General features: G+C 37.3%; 1 protein-coding gene across 3 annotated transcripts in view; it reads right to left on the bottom strand.

Annotated features, from left to right (window-relative positions):
* Positions 1–18,366, bottom strand: part of fndc1 (fibronectin type III domain containing 1) — an 84,060-nt gene that overhangs the window by 28,964 nt on the left and 36,730 nt on the right. For 2 of the 3 annotated variants that reach the window (XM_088625220.1, XM_088625221.1), the window contains 8 exons: positions 17,540–17,647; positions 15,929–16,117; positions 13,557–15,415; positions 13,170–13,392; positions 12,570–12,685; positions 11,810–11,921; positions 8,838–9,212; positions 4,290–4,463 (listed from right to left, as the gene is read on the bottom strand). In XM_088625220.1, coding sequence (XP_088481346.1) covers positions 4,290–4,463; positions 8,838–9,212; positions 11,810–11,921; positions 12,570–12,685; positions 13,170–13,392; positions 13,557–15,415; positions 15,929–16,117; positions 17,540–17,647 — 3,156 coding nt within the window. Of the gene's footprint in view, positions 1–358; positions 793–4,289; positions 4,464–8,837; positions 9,213–11,809; positions 11,922–12,569; positions 12,686–13,169; positions 13,393–13,556; positions 15,416–15,928; positions 16,118–17,539; positions 17,648–18,366 lie in introns of those variants that run through there. The other variant, XM_088625222.1, reaches the window with a different exon arrangement.

Genomic DNA, 18,366 nt, shown 5'->3' with positions numbered 1-18,366 from the left:
TTTACTTACATTTTTAAAATCTACATTTTGATTAAATTCTTTAAAGGAACATAATGTCCTCCAAAATAAACGTAAGATTCAGTTTTTTATTTAGCCCTTGAGACAATGATGGATGTCACAATGTGTCAATTCTTCCTAATTTACTAGAAAGGATCTGAAAAAGCATATGTTTGCTAATTTTTTGGCAGTCGCTTGCCTCTTCTTATTGCCAACTCTTGATTAGAAGCTAGTCTAACTGAAGCAAGTGACTCACATCTCACAGAGGAGAATCAGGCATTCTATGTTTTATGTGCCCTGGCTATGAGGCATAATTCTGCTGGACATTTGTATGAAACAATGAAGTAAAAACAAAAACTGAAGTCACATTGCATTGGAAAAAAGTACATTGAACCTACTCTGCTACTGACGTGCGAGCTACAGAAAGCCCAATTTGGAAGAAACAGAAACACTGGTCAGACAAATAAAAGACGTGGAATCCTAGATGCATGGATATTAAATATTATACTCCTAAATTATATCATATCTATCATATCTATATATCATAGCCTGAAGGAAAACACTGCTGTTGTCAGAGTTTTAAGAAAAATATTTTAATGGATTTCAGATGTGTGCAATGCAATAACCACAACAGGGGCAATCTATCACCTCTGCAGTTCTTTGCCAGTTCTCTTTGTAGCCTGGTGCCATTGGCTCCTGCTATCCCCATTCTTACCACAGATGTGTGAGTGGATGAGCTTCTTGATGATTCAGCATGCTGTGTTGAGATGATCTGTCTCTGCAAATTTTCTGCCACTGATGGACCATTAATAAAGACAAGGGATATACCTATCAAATACACTTTCTTTTGCCAAAAGACTCCTATATAATAGACAAGCCAAAATAAGCACATTAAGCAATAGTGCAAGCTTGCAAGCCTTCTTACTAAGCTGACTAAGCCTTATTTAGATCTGCGTTATTTTCTTTGCTATGCTGTGATACAGTGCCTTGATCATCTTAGAGATATATTAGCATTGAAACCATTACATTTACCAGAAAGGAAAAAAAAAGAATTCCTACTACTTTATGTTAATGTGTAAATGTTTGCTTTCTTAAAATTCTTAGGTCACCCAGCAGCATCTAACAAAAAAATGAAAGACTTGCCAATATTTTCACTTTTCTGCAGCCTGGAATCAGCGTCTTAGGTATTTTTTCCTGACTGCCGCACACTGAACCTTGAACAGGTGTTTCAGGTCATACTCAATATCATACACAAGCATGCGATCCAGCTGGTTCTGTTACATCCCACTTATCTTTCCTCCTCAACTATTGCCATGCAGTGTCTCCATCTGGTTCATTAATACCTCTTCAGAATGTGATTCTCTGCAATGCTGGCTAAGCCTCAATAATTTCCAAAGAGATTCTGCTTCAGAAGCTCTACAGCCCACTTCTGTTTTGCCCTCCAACCATTCTCACACCACTCCTGCTCTAGAGGAATATAGATTTTAAGCCCGTCTTACTTATTTACAACCTAAATGCTATCTTAGTAAACAATAGTTATCTCCAATAAAGTAACAAGTTCACCTGGTACTAATGCAAATGAAAGACATTAATGCAAGCACAATGTCTGGTCTGAACCCAATGTAGTGCAATTTCTTTAGTTCACTCCCCATTTATGAACAGGTGATACTCTGTTGCATATACTTAAGCACCTAATATTGTCTGATTTTTTAATGTTGGAGCAAGTTTTAAGCCTGTCTCTTAAAAAGACAATTAATGGTGTTGTAATACTTGTAATTACTTTGCTTGAGTGAGACCAAAAAACATTGCCACATACAGAAAAAAAAATACAATAGTCACAGTTACTGAACTAATTCTGCAGAGAGTCCTGAAGTTTCTTTCAGCATTTTCACATTCTCTCTACCTGAAGTTCAACCCTTACCTTTTAACTGATACTATTTGACATTATGGACCTTTACTGAACTCACATCACTTTTATAGGAAAGGTATGCTATATCATCTCAGATATCACCAATGCATATAGAATTCCAGTATTCTGAAATGGTAGGAGCCTTATCCTACATGCAGTAATCCATCATATTGCTAAAAATACATCACAGTGTTATGAAACACTGTCAAATATTACTGGATTCTTTATGAGATCTCTAATGTATGTAGCTTAATAGCCATTGTTCTGTCACATTAGTGGGTCCCGACTAGCTCTGTTGGTAGAGCATGAGACTCATCTCAGGGTAATGAGTTCATGTCCCATGTTGGTTGCCAGGTCCTGCATGGTGGAGGTTGGGCACAAGGCTAACAACCCTGTCCCATAAAAAACAACTGATGTTACAGTTACAGATGCCGGAAAGCATAATGAGCAAACATCCATCCACTATCACATTAGATATTGTGTTACAGGGTTTCTCAATTGCTTGAACACACTTTTTGTGTTTTTGGAGGAACTGCCTCAGAAAGAAACAACAGTACTTTTTGAACGCAATATGGACTGAGTAAAGGAGGTGAGGTACCAGTATGCACAGGTAAGATTTCTTCACAATAGATCTAATTTTATGCACACATGATCACTGACTGCTGTGCTGCTCATTTTATTAATTAAGAGAATTATGGAACTTGAGGCCATTGAAATACCACACATGTTTGTGTATGGAGTTGAATTAGGTCTATAGTCAGTTAGGTCTCCTGACTATAGTCAGGAGAAGAGGGAGGAACAACATTGTAGAAAGAGCCACTGTCAATGTGGTCAACACACATCACAACATGTGATCCCCACCATCACAGTGTGTGCAGCCATATTTCTGATGTGAGCCTCAAGAAAAGCTAAGTAAGGCCTGGTCTGCCCAGCTTTGTGATTATTTGAGACAACATACTGTAAACTTTCATCATTCAGCCCTCATTAGACAATTGTTTGCAGAGCCATTATTGTACGTGTGAAAATGGAGTTCCCGCCTCCATTTCCCCTTTTCCAAATCCATGAGAAAAGTTATTCATATGAACAGATGTTTCTTGACATCAACACTTCTTGATTCAGTAAATCAAGATTCAGATACACCGTAACAGACATTTTTCCTTGCTGTACAGTACTGGGAGGGAAAATATTACATCAAATGTTGGTAAACCATTTGTGAGTTGACAATTGTTTGTGGTCGTCTATGGTTGTCTGTGTTTATGGTTTGACGATTCTCTTTCTTTACTTTTTTGCCAACACCCGAATCACCCTGCAACTCATAGCTGGCAACCCACTGAAGCTTAGCAGGTGTGAGCCTGGTCTGTACCTGGATGGGAGACCTCCTGGGAAAAACTAAGGTTGCTGCTCGAAGAGGTGTTAGTGGGGCCAGCAGGGAGCACTCACCCTGTGGTCTATTTGGGTCCTAATGCCCCAGTATAGTGACAGGGACACTATACTATAAAAAGGTGATCTCCTTCTGATAAGACATAAAACCTAACTCTCTGTGGTCATTAAAAATCCCAAGGCGTTTCTCAAAGTGTAGGAGTGTTACCCTGGTGTCCTGGCCAAATTTCCCATTGGTCTTTATCAATCATGGCCTACTAATAATCCCGAAGTATGAATTGGCTTCATCACTCTGTTCTCTTCCCCCTAAAAGCTTATGTGTGGTGAGCGTTCTAGCGCACTATGACTGCCGTGTGGATGCTGCGCATTGGTGGTGATGGATTAGAGTCCCCATAACCTGTAAAGCACTTTGAGCGGAGTGTCCAGAAAAGCCCTATATAAGTGTAAGTGATTATTATTATTTTTTCCACATTTACCCAACTATCAGTATGCCTATGTTATTTTGTTTCTGTTTGCATTGTAACATAGGTAAACTTCAAAATTCTTTTGAAGTGTTTTCTGTGTCTGAGTGAAGTCATTTTGAAAAATTAACATACTTTAGGTCTTGATCCAATATTTATGGTTAAATATTGTTAAATCGCTGTATCAGACAGTATCAAACGGACACAGAAAAGGGGAACATTTGAGGTTATCCAGGGCATTTGATAGTTGTAATCAATATTTAGATTGACATTTTACAAGCATTGATAAAGAGGACTTTCATTAAATGACATAATAATTGGAGCAATTATTTGATTTGACATGTAGTACTGTATGTGTTCTGAGTGTCTTAGTTTTATGCCAATGATGTTATTTTAAAATCTGTGTTAAAACTTTAAGGTTTGTGTCAAATGTTTTGAAAATGTGAAAACCTTTTCATGCAATTCAGAGAAACTATTAGATATTCACACAGACCTGGTATTGTACAAAACATAAAGTACAGCAGCAAGCATTTGGAAAATACCTGTAAATCGAGGGTTTCCAGCTGCATCAAACCCTGAAGTAGGACCGTTGTTGAAGTGCATAGCTTCTGTGTATACTTCCTTGGTTTCTGTTGTAGTAGCTTCTGGTGGTTCTCTTGTAGTAGGTGTTGTTGGAGTTGTAGTTGGAGATAGAGTTGTCTGAACAAACTGAAATTCTTTAACAAAAAGGAATAAACTTAACACATTTACTATTGTGGTACAATTTCCTGAAATATCCTGGAATTTATCATCACTCTCTATAAATTATGGACAGATAATCCCAGCCCAACAAGGTTTCGTTACACTTCTGGTCTCAAGTGAGGACTAAATATTTGCATACGAAGTTGAAGTCAAATGTTTGGTCTTATTCCAAAATGAAACTCCTGTTAATGTGCACAGCAAACTATGATGATTTTTCCCTTCGTTTAATTCTGTTGAAAAAATGTTAAATATATTTTAGGTTCATCATGAAATTATAAAATAAAAAATATTATATATAATATAATATTATAACACGTAAAACACATGGAACACCATTCCTAGTAAACTCAAACGTTTTTTAACTTTAATATTCAAGTTTGATTGGACTAAATTGAAGAAATTGTAATAACTGAATTAAGATTTATTTTGTGGAACATAGTAACACATGTACAGTACCTAATTAGGATGAGTGTAAAATGAATTATAATTGGGAACTATGGTGTATACAATGTACATTCAATCTAGCTTTAATTATACACCATATAATTTGTTTGTGTAAGGTGACAAAACTATTAAGATATCGTTACTAATAGAAATGACTTCTGGAAAAATACATTTTATTTGGAACATAGAGGAGGTGCTATACACTAGTGTACTTACAGTTTAATGTACTGTATATTCTGAGGTCAAAAGTACTAGATTCCAGAAGTCAGTATGGAGTGTGATGCTCATTGAATTATTGAAAGCAAGTGAATACTATCGCATAGACCAAACAAGTGTCTGAATAAATATTCACAGTCATAATAGATACCAGTGCGTTGCTTTTGCTACTGGCAGTAAGCAGTTACAGATGTGGGCTTGACATGAACATCAGCGCAGTCCAGGAACTGTAATTCTAGCATGACTGGTGGTGGGATGGTCTCCAGTACTGTCTGTCTGTCAGTTACAAACACTCTTGAAACTGTCTTTTAGTATCACTACAATCTCCTTCCAGGCTCACAATCTAACAACCTAATGAATTCCAACATCCTTTTCTCTGTTCTGTAGCGTCTATCTTGGCATTCAGTAACCCCTTTCCAAATGAAGAAATCTAAAGTTTGATATAATATATATTTGATATAATTCTTTCTTTGAGGTCTTTACAGCATAACCTCACAAGACCTTGTGAACGTTTGGATGCAAAGTGGTGTAAAATCTGAGTGTAGGTACTGTAGGTGACTCCCATATCCGAGCCACACCTCAGGCCAGAACTCATCCTGGTTTCCATGGCATTAAGTGAATGAGAGAGCTCATGACTCCCCACCGTGAATATTGCAGAGATTACCCACTATCAAATGCATTTATACACCTGGGTGGTGTGATCTAACAGGGTAAGTTTTTAAACCCATCAGGGCTGATCAAGGTACAATAGAAAGTCTGAAGCAGGGACCTGAAGCCAAAACTCATTACTTATGACACCAGAGACTTAACCACTAGGCCTCGGTGTTCACAAGAGCTGCATGTGCAGATGGTAAGACTTTCCACTGAGACATTAAACATGTAGGTTTTAAATGTATTTGCATATTTCCATACCTAACACCAGTACATTTTTCATAATAAATTTCAATATTTTGGCAATGGAAGCAATTATAACTTTTGAGTGATGTCTCCTTAAGTTTGGCAGCTATAACAAATTGGAGCACATTGGTCATATTTACAATGTGATTCGTAGGACATACTTGTTTGGACACATAACAAGTAAAATATATAGCTTTCTACCCACATATTTGAGATAAGGAGTAACACAACTACACATGAAACATTGTTCAGGGGTTTGAATGAAATAATGCATTTTTCCATTGTCAAAACATCTTAGAATCCATTGCTTTTAGAAAAACAACTAACTGCAATGTGCTGCTCTGTATACTGTACCACAATTGTTTGACCAAATTTGGTATCTCCTAAGTTTGAATATCTTTGTCCATGATGCCGATCCACTTCTACAGTACATGAAACTAAATGCTTGAAATGGCCACTTATTTGAGTTAGGGAAATATTTGCATTGAACTACAGAAACAAAAGTAAAAGGTAATTAATAATTGATTCTTACACTGAAAAACACATCTGTGACAGGGTGTGAACAGGAGCTTGTCTAGGTGGTTACAGCTGCAGGGAGTTGGAATCTTAATAGGCTGCATCTGTGAACTGCCCTACATAAACATCCTGTCTGAAAGAAGTAAAATTGTCTCTAAAAGTAGAAATGTGCGTTGGAAGAAAGCTCTCCTAAACCTGCAGGATTATTGTGTTTGTAGGCAATGGGGTAAAAGGCATGGCAGGGCAGTCAAGTGCTGTCAGCTGCAGATGACATAGGAAAGCAACAGCTACTGGCTAGAGACACTGGAGAAGAGGCTGGGCAGCTGCTGTGGAGGTTAATCTGTGGGACTGAGGTCCCTTGGAAGTGGCAGGGACACTGTTAGCTGGAAGAACTGTGGGCGTTTGCATGTTTAGTATTGTGGATGGAATAGAGCTCTGGGAGAAGAGCCTAGTGAAAAGCAGCCCTACAGGCAGCAGAGGCTGACAGCTGCGATTGGCAGAGATGTAGCAAGGTTGAGGAGAGGACTTGCTGCAGGCTGCTGCAGAAGCAGTTTGTGTGTACAATGTATACTTGTGTCTGGGACGAAAAACTATGAAATCGCACAACTGCAGGTGGAGTACAACAGAAATATGAATCACCTGAGGGTTGATGAAGAGAATCAAAATCAGTGATATCACCAGGTTAGTATTACAGTACTTCTAGGCTGTGTTTTACAGTTTAGATATATTTAGTTGTGAGAAATATTTAATATTTTGAAGAATATTACAATACTTTTAGATATATTTCTGAATTATCAATATTTTGGTCAGATGATTTGCATTTAATATTCCCTTATTCTGCCAGAAGACAAGATATTTTAAACGTCCTGCTAGGGAGTCAGCAAGGCTGGGTAATTAAGCCAAAATTGCGTGTGGTCCACTTGTTTGAGGTAGTTGGAATTGAAAATATTTTTTTAGGCGCTTCCTCTGTGGTCAATGTAAGTTAACACAAAAATGTTATAATGGATGGCAGATCCTAATGTTTATTTTGTAGTGAACCAGGTACAATATATTTTTTTCGATTTAGGATTTAATTAAAATTGCTTGATTATACCTTTGGGTATTTTATTTAACATGTACAGTATATGGAAGAAGGTAGCCAAACATTACAAGAGTTAATTCACACAGGTTAGGAGCTCCATGAAAGTATTATTGAAAGGAGAATGCACCTGTTCATTACATCCCTAGCCATATTTAACAAATAATTTGTTTATATAACAGTCTTTAATTCATGCCATCTTGTATCTTTTTCTGGTATTCCTCCTGCCTTCATATAGCGAACCTCGTCTAGGGTAAGGTTGGCATTAAGTGCCAACTACCTTTGTTGATTGGCAGAGTACTTTGGGACAGGCAAACAGTGTAATCCTTTCTTTCTGTTTTAAAGCCTTCAAATACAATGTAAATAAAACAAAGGTCAGAAGAGAAACTATGTGGCAATGCATTTCAAACTGAATATGGGCAGCAGTCCTTTTCCTAAAGCGGTCTGAGAATATGTACAGTAAATATTTCTGTACACATTAGACTTCTCAATTAAAACTGAAGCTATTTTTAAATATGAATGGTGTTGTAGGCTCCTTTGTGGTTATGTTAATTAATGTTTCTTTATTAGCCCTATACAATTTCTCGCATTAGGAATGTGTCTTTTTGCATACCCCAGCTTTTCTCCAGGGAGACACAGACACAGAGACAGGGAGAGAAGCTTGGGGTCAGAGCGCAGGGTCTGCCATTGTACGGCGCCCCTGGAGCAGTTGGGGTTAAGGGCCTTGCTCAGGGGCCCAACGGAGTAGGATTCATCTGCCAGCCACGGGATTTGAACCGGCAACCTTCCGGTCACAGGCGCAGATCCTTAGCCACAGAGCCACCGCTCCGCCCGTCTCAGTGGAGGTTGGAATAATTGTTAGTTTTATGCATATAAACATTTTTAGCAGTCACAATAATGTGCTGTTTCATTTTTGATAAGGGTCAAAACATTTGCTCTGTCTAATGTTTGTACTATGTGTTCACTGTTCACGAATTGTTTGTATATACTGTATGCATGTTTATTTTAAATAATACTTTCATTAATGAGTATTTGGTTAGAAACATAAATTGTTCACCCAAGCATTCATGGGGTAAATCATTTTTTTGGGAAAAGTAACCATATCATGAACTGTTCTACAGCAAATTAATCCCATCATATGGATATCCAATTAGTTCTGAGTTTGCACAACTGAATAATATATTTCTAGTGTTCCTACCTTCGGGGTAGCAATCAAGTATGCCATCTTCTCCAAGCAATGGATATCCTCTATCATCTACCTGGGAATAGGTACCAGGTGGGCAAGTGGGGAAAATGAATGGTGTCGTAGACTCCTCTGTGGTCATCTCAGTGGTGGTTGGAATAGTTGTTGGTTCAGGAGTGGTTGTAGTTGTTGCAGCAGTAGTAGTGGTTGTTGTAGTTGTGGTTGTAATTGTAGTCGTTTTTTGTGTTGGTTTTATAGGGTCCAAACCTACTAATGGTTTTCCTCCTACTGCTAGCAGCTTATCTTTAGGATTGACCACTGGTCTGCTGTCCCTCCCATGTCCAAAGAGAGCAAGCCCATCAGGACTCACCAGTGGAGTTCCTTGATCATCTGAGGACAACAGACAATATGAGAAGATCCCTTGAAATGTCAAGACTTGCATTTGATTTGTTCTTCACCACTGACATTAGATCTGGAACAGCCTAATGAATCTTTGATTCTTTCTAAATTGTTTCCAGACACATTTTTCTTAACTCTAATGAAGCTAAGCAAAAAACATACAGGGAATTTCTTATGAAGTATAAACTCTATATAGAAATATACACTCTGCTCCTAGGACTGACACTAACATACTATGCAAAATTAAAAATAAAGTTAATGAAAAGCAGGAAAAATATTACCATGTGTATGAACTAAAATTATATTTACTGTATATATACTGTAGATATCAGCCATTGCTTAACTGGTATTTAGAGTAAAAGTTTATGAACTCTGAAACTGGATGAAAAGTGACAAAAGTATTCACCCTATTTATTTGTGTGTGTGATGTACATTTGAATGTGCACCTTAAATGGATTATTAATTCTGTTTTGAAATTTGGAATATACAGTGCCTTGCAAAAGAATCCAGACCCTTGCACACATTTCACATTTTGCTCCATTAAAGCTTGCAGACATTACACTTTGAAGTAGCAATTAATATTTTTTATAGCCACAACCTACTGCACACATCCAAAGCACAACATATTTAAAAGAAGTAAACACCTCTTTATATAGTAGATAGTAAAATATATAATAATAAATTATTTTCATTTCATTCAATGGACCTTTAAGCAGGTACAGTAGCTGCATCGGGATGAGATGTCTTTCTGCAGTAGAAGCTTCAAAACCCCTTTCTTTCTGATCTCATCATTTCTCTCTTACAGAGGAGGTGTTTCAGATCTTCTGTTACAGAAAGACATCCGAAACCAAAATTATCCTTAAACTTGGATCACACCCTCCCACTCCTCTCAATGACAGACGCATCTACTTCAAAATCCTTTCTGTTCAATTGCAGATTTTTGTTTTCCACACCTCACCTCCCATTCTCCCTGGGTTTGGACACTCATTCTCACCTGCTTTATAGCCATTTCCTCCCTGTTTCCCACTCATTCTTACCTATTCTGTCTTTTGTTCTCCTATATCTTATTTATCTGCTACTTTCCCTCTCTTCCTCACATCTGAAGAAGGCCCCAGCTGAAACATGGTGTTTCTTTTCTTTACCTTTAGCATAGAATGAACCTTTGCATATCCTTTTAAATTATTGTAGACGTACCAGTTTACCTTCATCAATCACATAATTAGTTGAGTGGCCTCTGTGTGCAATAATAATGATTCTCAAGATGTGAGAATAAAAACACCTGTTTCTGTGAGAAGGTTACAAAACGTCTTGAACTCTCTGAATGCCAACTATGAGAGCACAGCAATTTCACCTTCAATCACCTGACAAGTTATAAGAAAGTAAGTACTTTCCAAATCCAAATATCCCATCCAAACACTGACTAGATCTGGCCTTTCTTTCAAACTAAGCAGCTGGTCAAGAAGGACAAATTCCACTATGAGGTCAATGACAGCTTTGAAAGAGTTACAGTATAGCATTTAATGGCTGAATTGGAAGAAAATGTCCGTAAATCCACAACATCATGGTCTCTCTACAAAACTGGCCTGTATTGCAGAGTAGAAACATCCATTTCAAATCCCACATGCACTTTTCAACGAATGATTTATGTCATGTTGCAAGCATGGAACAAAATGTTCTGTGGTAATATCAGACAAAATTGGAAAGTTTTGGTGCAATTGCAAACTGTTACATTTGGTGAAGAACCAATATGGGGAAATACCCAGCCTAGTCAAGCATGGTGATACTGGTCCTCAGCAGGTGCTGTAAAGCACGTTTAGATTAAAAGAAAACTTGATTGATCGAAATACATGTACGTAAATACTTGAGGTAAACCTGTTTCAGTCTGCTAAAGCCTAAAACTGGGGTATGAAATAAACCTTTCATAAGGACAATGGTCCAAAGTACAAGATCAGAGCTACTGTGAAGTGTTTTAAGAATAAGACAGTTAACGTCCTTGAGTGGCCCAGTCAAAGTCCTGACTAGAATTCTATTGAGAATCTGTGGAAAGACTTAAAAAGTTGTGTCCATAAGTAATCCCCAAGCAACCTGGGAGAGTTTGAGCAAATCTGCAAGGAAGAATGGGCAAAAATCACATTAACCTGGTGTACAAAATTGGTAGACAAAAAGACTTCCAGCTGCAATTGCTGCTAATCATCGTTCCACCAAATGTTGGGTTCAAGGGTCAGAATATTTATTGCTATTAACATATCTTTCCTTCTCCTTTGTAAATGTTGATATTTTCTGTTACTTATATTACCCTTAGTAAGTAATATAAGTAACAGTAACCCTAAGTATTTAGGCTCACATTTTGAATTAATTAATATTTAAAAAATGTGTATGCATCATTTCGTTATTTTTATAATTGAATTCCAAAAATGAATATTTTTACAAAGCACTTTATATATTAAAAGATATATTCAGAATATGTTTTTATATTTTGTTCCATTCAGGTAAACACTGAGTAAACCCAGGACAATACCACATGGCCGCACAATACGTTTCCTGTATTCTCCCAAAAAAATAGAAAAATGCACATGTATTAAACAAACCAAAAATTGTGCGTCCGTCTTCTCCAAGTACCACTCTACGAGGACGGCCCTTTGAGTCCTGCAGAATTCTTCCCTCTTGGTTCATTAAAAATCCTTTGTCAAAGTCCACTATCTGTCAAAAATACAAATGTTGATTTGTACAGAACATAACCTGTGTGCGTGTAAGGCAATAGTTTCAGATTGAAACAAAACATATGAGGATACTGCTGAAATGTATTTAATGAGGAATACTGACACCCAAGAACTAGATTTGAGTATTTTAATTGATTCTTTAGATATCAGTGATATGGCTTTACCTACTTCAGCAGGGGGCAGCCCCCATTGCTCTATCCCCATATAGTGTAAGGAGTGAACCAGGGGGTAGCTGCAAAGACGGGAGTGTGGAGGGGTGATATACAGTAAAATGCATGATAGAAAATCAAAAAAGGCAAACTTTTCTCACATCATATACTGTATAGATTTAAAGAAAAAAAATCAGAAATTATATGATTTTGAACAGCTAGCTGAAGAGTTAAATGGTTGTTTTCATACACCCCGAATTTCAGTTTACAATTCCATTTTAAAGGGTTTTTAAGGGTTTCAATTTAAAATTCTGTTTTAAAGGGTTTCTGATAACAACCAAATAAATGTGAACATTGGAAATGCCCCACATCATGCAAAGCACATTGTACCATTACTAGAGACATGCAGCATTTGCTTGAACAATGGAAATGAAATTCCACAAAGTCAGAAACATCAGAAAAGACATCTGTAAGCTCACCCATTTAACACCTTCTGGTCCAGTGATTAACCTGCGACCTCCTTGCTTGACTTTAGCATCTGAAGTGGACACAACTTTCCCATTTGTGTTTGTGAGATTTGGTCTGCCATTTTTCCCTGGGAACAGAGTAAGTGACACAATACATAATCAGTTTCAGGAGTATTATGTTTATAGATTGTAAGATTGAAAAGTTGAAAAGTTAAAAAAACAATGAGAATGAAACACAAACTTTTTAAATGAAACTCAGTTTAAACAAAATAAGGAAACAAAGAGGAAATAGTAAGATAACAAGAAATATTTGAACCATTTTTCTATGTGACAGAAATTGTATTAATCTGAATAAATAGAGGAACAACTTTTCAATGCTTCCAATTTATTTCTCTTTGTGGAAAAGTAAAGTAATTGAAAGTAAACTACTAAAGCTACAACATTATTGGGTGTGAAAAATAAAAAAAAACAAAATTATTTCCTTGATATAAGTTATTTAAGAATACATTTTGAATTCAATGTGGATAATTATTTAAATGTAGTCTGCCTTGTGAAAAACATTACAAAAAAACAGTAAATATGAAACTTGGTCAATTAAAAATACAGTATTACCTTGTGTGTAGCTAGGTTTCAAAGCACTGGAGGGAGTTTTTACCCGTGTGGCAATATCCATGCGGCCAGGATACCGTACCCTTGTACCTTGATTAGGTTCCCGAATCGGTGGTAAATGCGGTAGTGATGCAGAAGATGACTGGGATGAAGAGGTTCTTGGTACTGAAGAAGAAGCTGTGTGCTGTCTTTCACTAGACGTATGGCTGGAGGTTACATAAGGCAGCTGAGGAGATGAAACCCGATAAGATTCCACATTAAAAGGTGCTGCATTTAATTTAATAAAGAAATGAGCAATAAACGCAGTGTAAAAGAATAGACTTTTGAAAAACCTGAAGAAGAGGCAGAAGTAAAGTCTGATGATGAAGAAATTGGATTCGAGGAACCTACCTTTGAATAATCTGAAGGAAGCAAACTTTCAGAATCCCTGGAGCCAGACTGGCGGTTTGTAAACATGGGAGACCTTGATTTCCCATTGAAACCTCCAGCAGGCCGCTGGGGAACTGACTGGACAAAAGGGAAGTGTGCTTTTCCAAAACGTGGATTTGATTTTTGAGGTTTTCTTAAAAATGAGGTAGTTACTTGGGGTTCTGCTGTCGTTGAAACTAGTTTGTCAGTTGTATCATATAGTTCTTTGCTTCCATAATAATCATAATCATCATCTTCGTCCTTAGATTTTGGATGGATGGGATTATCAGAATCTAAATGTCCCTGGGATGGAGGTAAGGAACTGGAATCTGAAGGGATAACAGGATTTGAAGACTCACTTATAACTGCAGGATGTCTTTTTGAGGAACCGGTAGAAGCATGCTCTGATGGAAAAAAAATGGGGACTTTTGGCTTTTCATTTGTTTCTTGTGTCACGGAAGCACCTGAATCTGTGTGTGCCACATTTGATTCTGATGTCTGGGACCTTGTTGAGGATGATGGAACTCTACGTTGCCCAGAAGATGTATTCAATTTTGTTTCCTGTTTAGGGAAATGCCTGCGTAGCACACTGAACCTATTACTAGACGATGAAGGTGAACGAGTACGTTCTGATGTTAATATTTTGGCTTCAGAATGAGTTCCTGTTGATGGGGATGAGCTATGCTTGTCATTTGAAGTAACAAATTCTTTGGTGCCCAGACGTGAAGTCTGGGCACCCCTATCATAATCAGGTGAAGGAGTAGAATATGACAAGGAGGAAGCTGATTTTTTCTCTTCTGTTTCAGTCTCAGTGCTTTCATTATCTTGATAATTGTCTTGTGGTTTTGTCAAATGCTGACTATGTGATGAACGGCTTTGAGGATTTTGTGCGCCTGTTGACAAGGTAGATTGAGACACGGTTGAAGAAAGATCAGGTTTTAACCGACTGTTTAAAATCCTGCTAGATCCTATTTGTTCTGGAGTAGTTTCGGGCTGGGCAGAGCCTCTAGACTCTGTGTAACTAGACCTAGATTGGCTTCCCACTGGTCTTCGGCCATTAATGAAACCAGAACCCGTTTGACGATTAGCTGGAACAGCTACACGTCCTCCCTTTGGAAACAACACAGAAGAATTTAAAGGTTTTTTGGAAAAAAAATTTTTGGAAGAAGGGATTGACTGGACTTTTTCTTTATCATGGTCATCTGGTTCCCTTCTGTTGGGATAAGAGCTATCAGTGTGGATCTTTCTTGTAAGATCAGATTCCTGAGCAGTGGACTTAGTGGAGGGGGGGTCCTCTTTCTCTTTAGAAATTTTTGAAGGGGAGATTGCTTTGGGCAAGGTAGCTGGTCTTCTCATTTTGTTTGTACCTGTATTAGTGGGAGAGATGGGCCTCTGTGGTCGTGTTTTGGACACTGATCCAGGGGAAATTTTATCTGATTTAATAGAACTTTCTGATGAGGAATCATCACTGGTTGTTACTGCATTGTTTTGTTTTGTGTGCTGAACACGTTTCTCTTCAAAATGTTCATCCACCTCTTCCTCTAAATTCTCATCTGAATCTGAATGAGGTCCTTGTCCAATTAAATCCTTAGTTTCATTGTCTTTGTTTTGAGAAGAATGGGATGTTCCAGGTTTGGGAGAAGAAGCTTTCAAAGGCGTATATGAATCAGGTTCCTCAGGTTCTTCTGTGAATCGAGAACCAGTATCTGGCAGCTTAGATGTAGAATGGGACCAAGGTACTTTTGAAGATGAAGCAGGATTTGAAGATGTCCTGAACGTACTCTTCTTACGACCATCTGGGACTTTGGAGTGTTGAGATGATGATGAACCAATAGTGCTAGCTGGCAAAAAAGGAGATTTTGTTTAGTATTCAGCATATTAAAATGAGAAAATGACAAATTAATTAAGGCTACAAGCACACTAAAAGTTGGAAAGGATTTTATAACACATTTATTATACATACTACATTGTATTTTAATCTCTTTAAAATATGAATAAATTATATAATACATACTGTGTGGTGCTGGTTTGAATATTTAATTGATGTTGGTTTGTTGCAGTAAATATTAGTATAATAACATTTCTTGGATATTCAGAAAACTGAATCAATATTACGTCAGAAGCAGTCTAAATTATTTTAATCATTAAGTCCTCAGTTTCACACAAGATGAATCACAAAACAAAAATCACAAGAGGTTACAAATGTGATACATTAAACAAGGTATAATGTTAAGCAATGTCACATTCCAGTCAGACAGGCATCACATTGCAGCCAGCAAGTGAAGTAAGGAAGGTCTATAAAGCAAAGAGAAATCTGGACGTCATACAAAGCAACAAATAAGAAGGATTCTTACTTGTTGGCATAGCGACACTGAAGGCTTTGCTCTGAGGACCTTGTCCTCTCCTGTTTGCTGCACGAATTTTGAAAATATAGCGGTCACCAGGCTGCAGACCATCGATTATGGCAGAGGAGGTGGTTCCAGGATAGGTAATGGACTTTGTTCCAAAGGGTTTGAGAGCGGGGGCGTATGAAAGAATGTATTCTGAAATGATTGGGCAGACAGTTGGAAGATGGAGACTGTAAGGGCAGGATGAATTACAACTTGCATTACTAACGTTAAAATTAGCAATGCATGTCAACAGATGAATTCTAGTTCATGCTGTATATTGTAAAAACCCAACATTGGAAATGGTATTTTAAAATAATTAGTGTGCTATTTAAAAGACACGTAGAACCTTTAACACAAAAATATTTCTGTCCAAATATTTTTTCCAAGTCACAACACGATATACATCATGCCACACAAGTCTTTATATTATATGTACTACTGTATATCAGGATATTAGTAAAAAAGTCCCATTCCCCTTTAAATTAATTTTAAATGCATCGGCTCATTATATTAGATTGCATGATCAAGCATAACCCCATTTTGTTAAGTTGCCAGGAAAAAAAAATACTGTAGTAGTTTTTTTTATTATTATTGTAAACAGCATCTGTCAAATCAGAAGGATTTAATCATTTCTGAACTTTTATCCCTGACTTTTCACGTATTGTACAAACTGTAACTAATAAAATCCAACTGTTTTTCAAAAAACATTTTTTAATCTCAATTTGCTACAAGTTTTTGGCCATCGGCCTGTTGAAGTAGCACTAATACCAATAAAAGCAAAAGTCCAGGAAAGCATTACTGAACATATTTTCCACTGGTGTAAGCATTTTACATAGATAAAAATCTTTCTGTTTTACTATTTCATATGCAATTATAAATATGATTCCATTCTAGGTGTGTGTGACATATAGTCAGAGGCATTAAAATGAAACAAATTTGATCATTTGCAAAGTGATCTGGTGCAGTGGAGCATGTCTGTAAGAGCTTGCCCTGGGATGCTTTCCTGTCAGCAATGTCTTGAACTCCAGGGAAGGATATGCATATTGACATATGGCTAATTTCCTTATGTGGTTACTTTCCCACACTGCACAAGTATGAGGGAAAGGCTAGAAGGGAACATAATACATTTTACATAAATGTTGTCTTTCCTGTGAAAACACTAAAAATGTTACATACAGATGTATGATGAATATGTCAAATACAAATGCAAGAAGTATACAGTATACAAGCAAAACACATATAATCAGACTTCATGCAGTATTGTTTAACATTAAAGTGAATGTGTACCGATACTTATAAATTGTAAATTGTAAATTAAAATCACGAGGCTGTATACACTGTAGGTTTTTTCTAATATGATATGATGTATAAAGCAAAGATTACACAAGATTAATTCATTATATCCACATCATTGCTCCTGATCATTCAGGATTTTGTCTGGCAAAGAGGAAGATTTAAAGGCACCAATGTAAAGTAGTGTCACCTACAAGACAAGTTGTTGTACATTTGTGCTTCATTGTATCGATAATTTTTGGAGAAAAGCTATTTAAAAAGTAAGTCAGATATTATGCTTACCTCTTATTCTTCCATTTGTTTCCTGGGGTGGATCCCAAGATGCAGTTGCAGCAGTACCTTTTCCCTTCAAGGGCTCAACATAAAAGTTTTCAGGTGCACTTGTTGGGGCTGTAAATATATATAAAAAGCATAACTAAATGTTTCATGTGTTAGAATCCCACACTCAACATAGGCATTGTGCACAAACTTCAACGTGGTGATCCCTTTTGAAGTGGTGTAGCTTGCACACTGTTGCAAACTGACACGTGGCTGAGCTTTGACACCTTAATTTCCATTCTCAAATGCTATGTTCCCAAAGCACATCATTCACCCCTTAAATGCAGAAAGAATCACTTCCCTAGAAGTCTCTAGAGGGCCGAAGTTTGCACTCCATTCCAGACAACACTCTAGGACCTCTCCACCCCAGGACTCCTCTTTCTCATTCTGAATTCAGTGTGATTTTAACTTCCTTGAGGTGTTGATTTAGGAGACTCTAGTTAGTGCTGTTAACCTTTTTGGTTAGCCTGCCAGAAAGAAAGAAAAACATTTCCACCTGGAAACCCTGGTTCTGTTCATGATGAACCAGAGTTTCTGGAAACTTGGAGTATGTGCCAGCAAGTGTCAGTGTTGTCCTGTTTGTTCTTAAAAGACGGGGTGGGGAACTAATAACAAAAAATGGTACTGTATATTGACCCAATTCCAAGGATTTTGTGAGTCTGACTGGATTATTAGCGAACTCCCAAAGAGTTAGGACATCAGGAGTGCTTTGGTGCTTTCTCTCTAAGAACTCTCAAGACTTGAGCATCTCACAAAGCTGCCCCGACTGATTCCATAAATGTCTGTCCTTC

The sequence above is a fragment of the Lepisosteus platostomus genome, chromosome 3 (assembly GCF_059453375.1).
Source record: "Lepisosteus platostomus isolate fLepPlt1 chromosome 3, fLepPlt1.hap1, whole genome shotgun sequence".
Taxonomy (NCBI): domain Eukaryota; kingdom Metazoa; phylum Chordata; class Actinopteri; order Semionotiformes; family Lepisosteidae; genus Lepisosteus; species Lepisosteus platostomus.
Note: the sequence above shows the minus strand (reverse complement) of the source record. Positions and strands in the feature narration are given on the sequence as shown.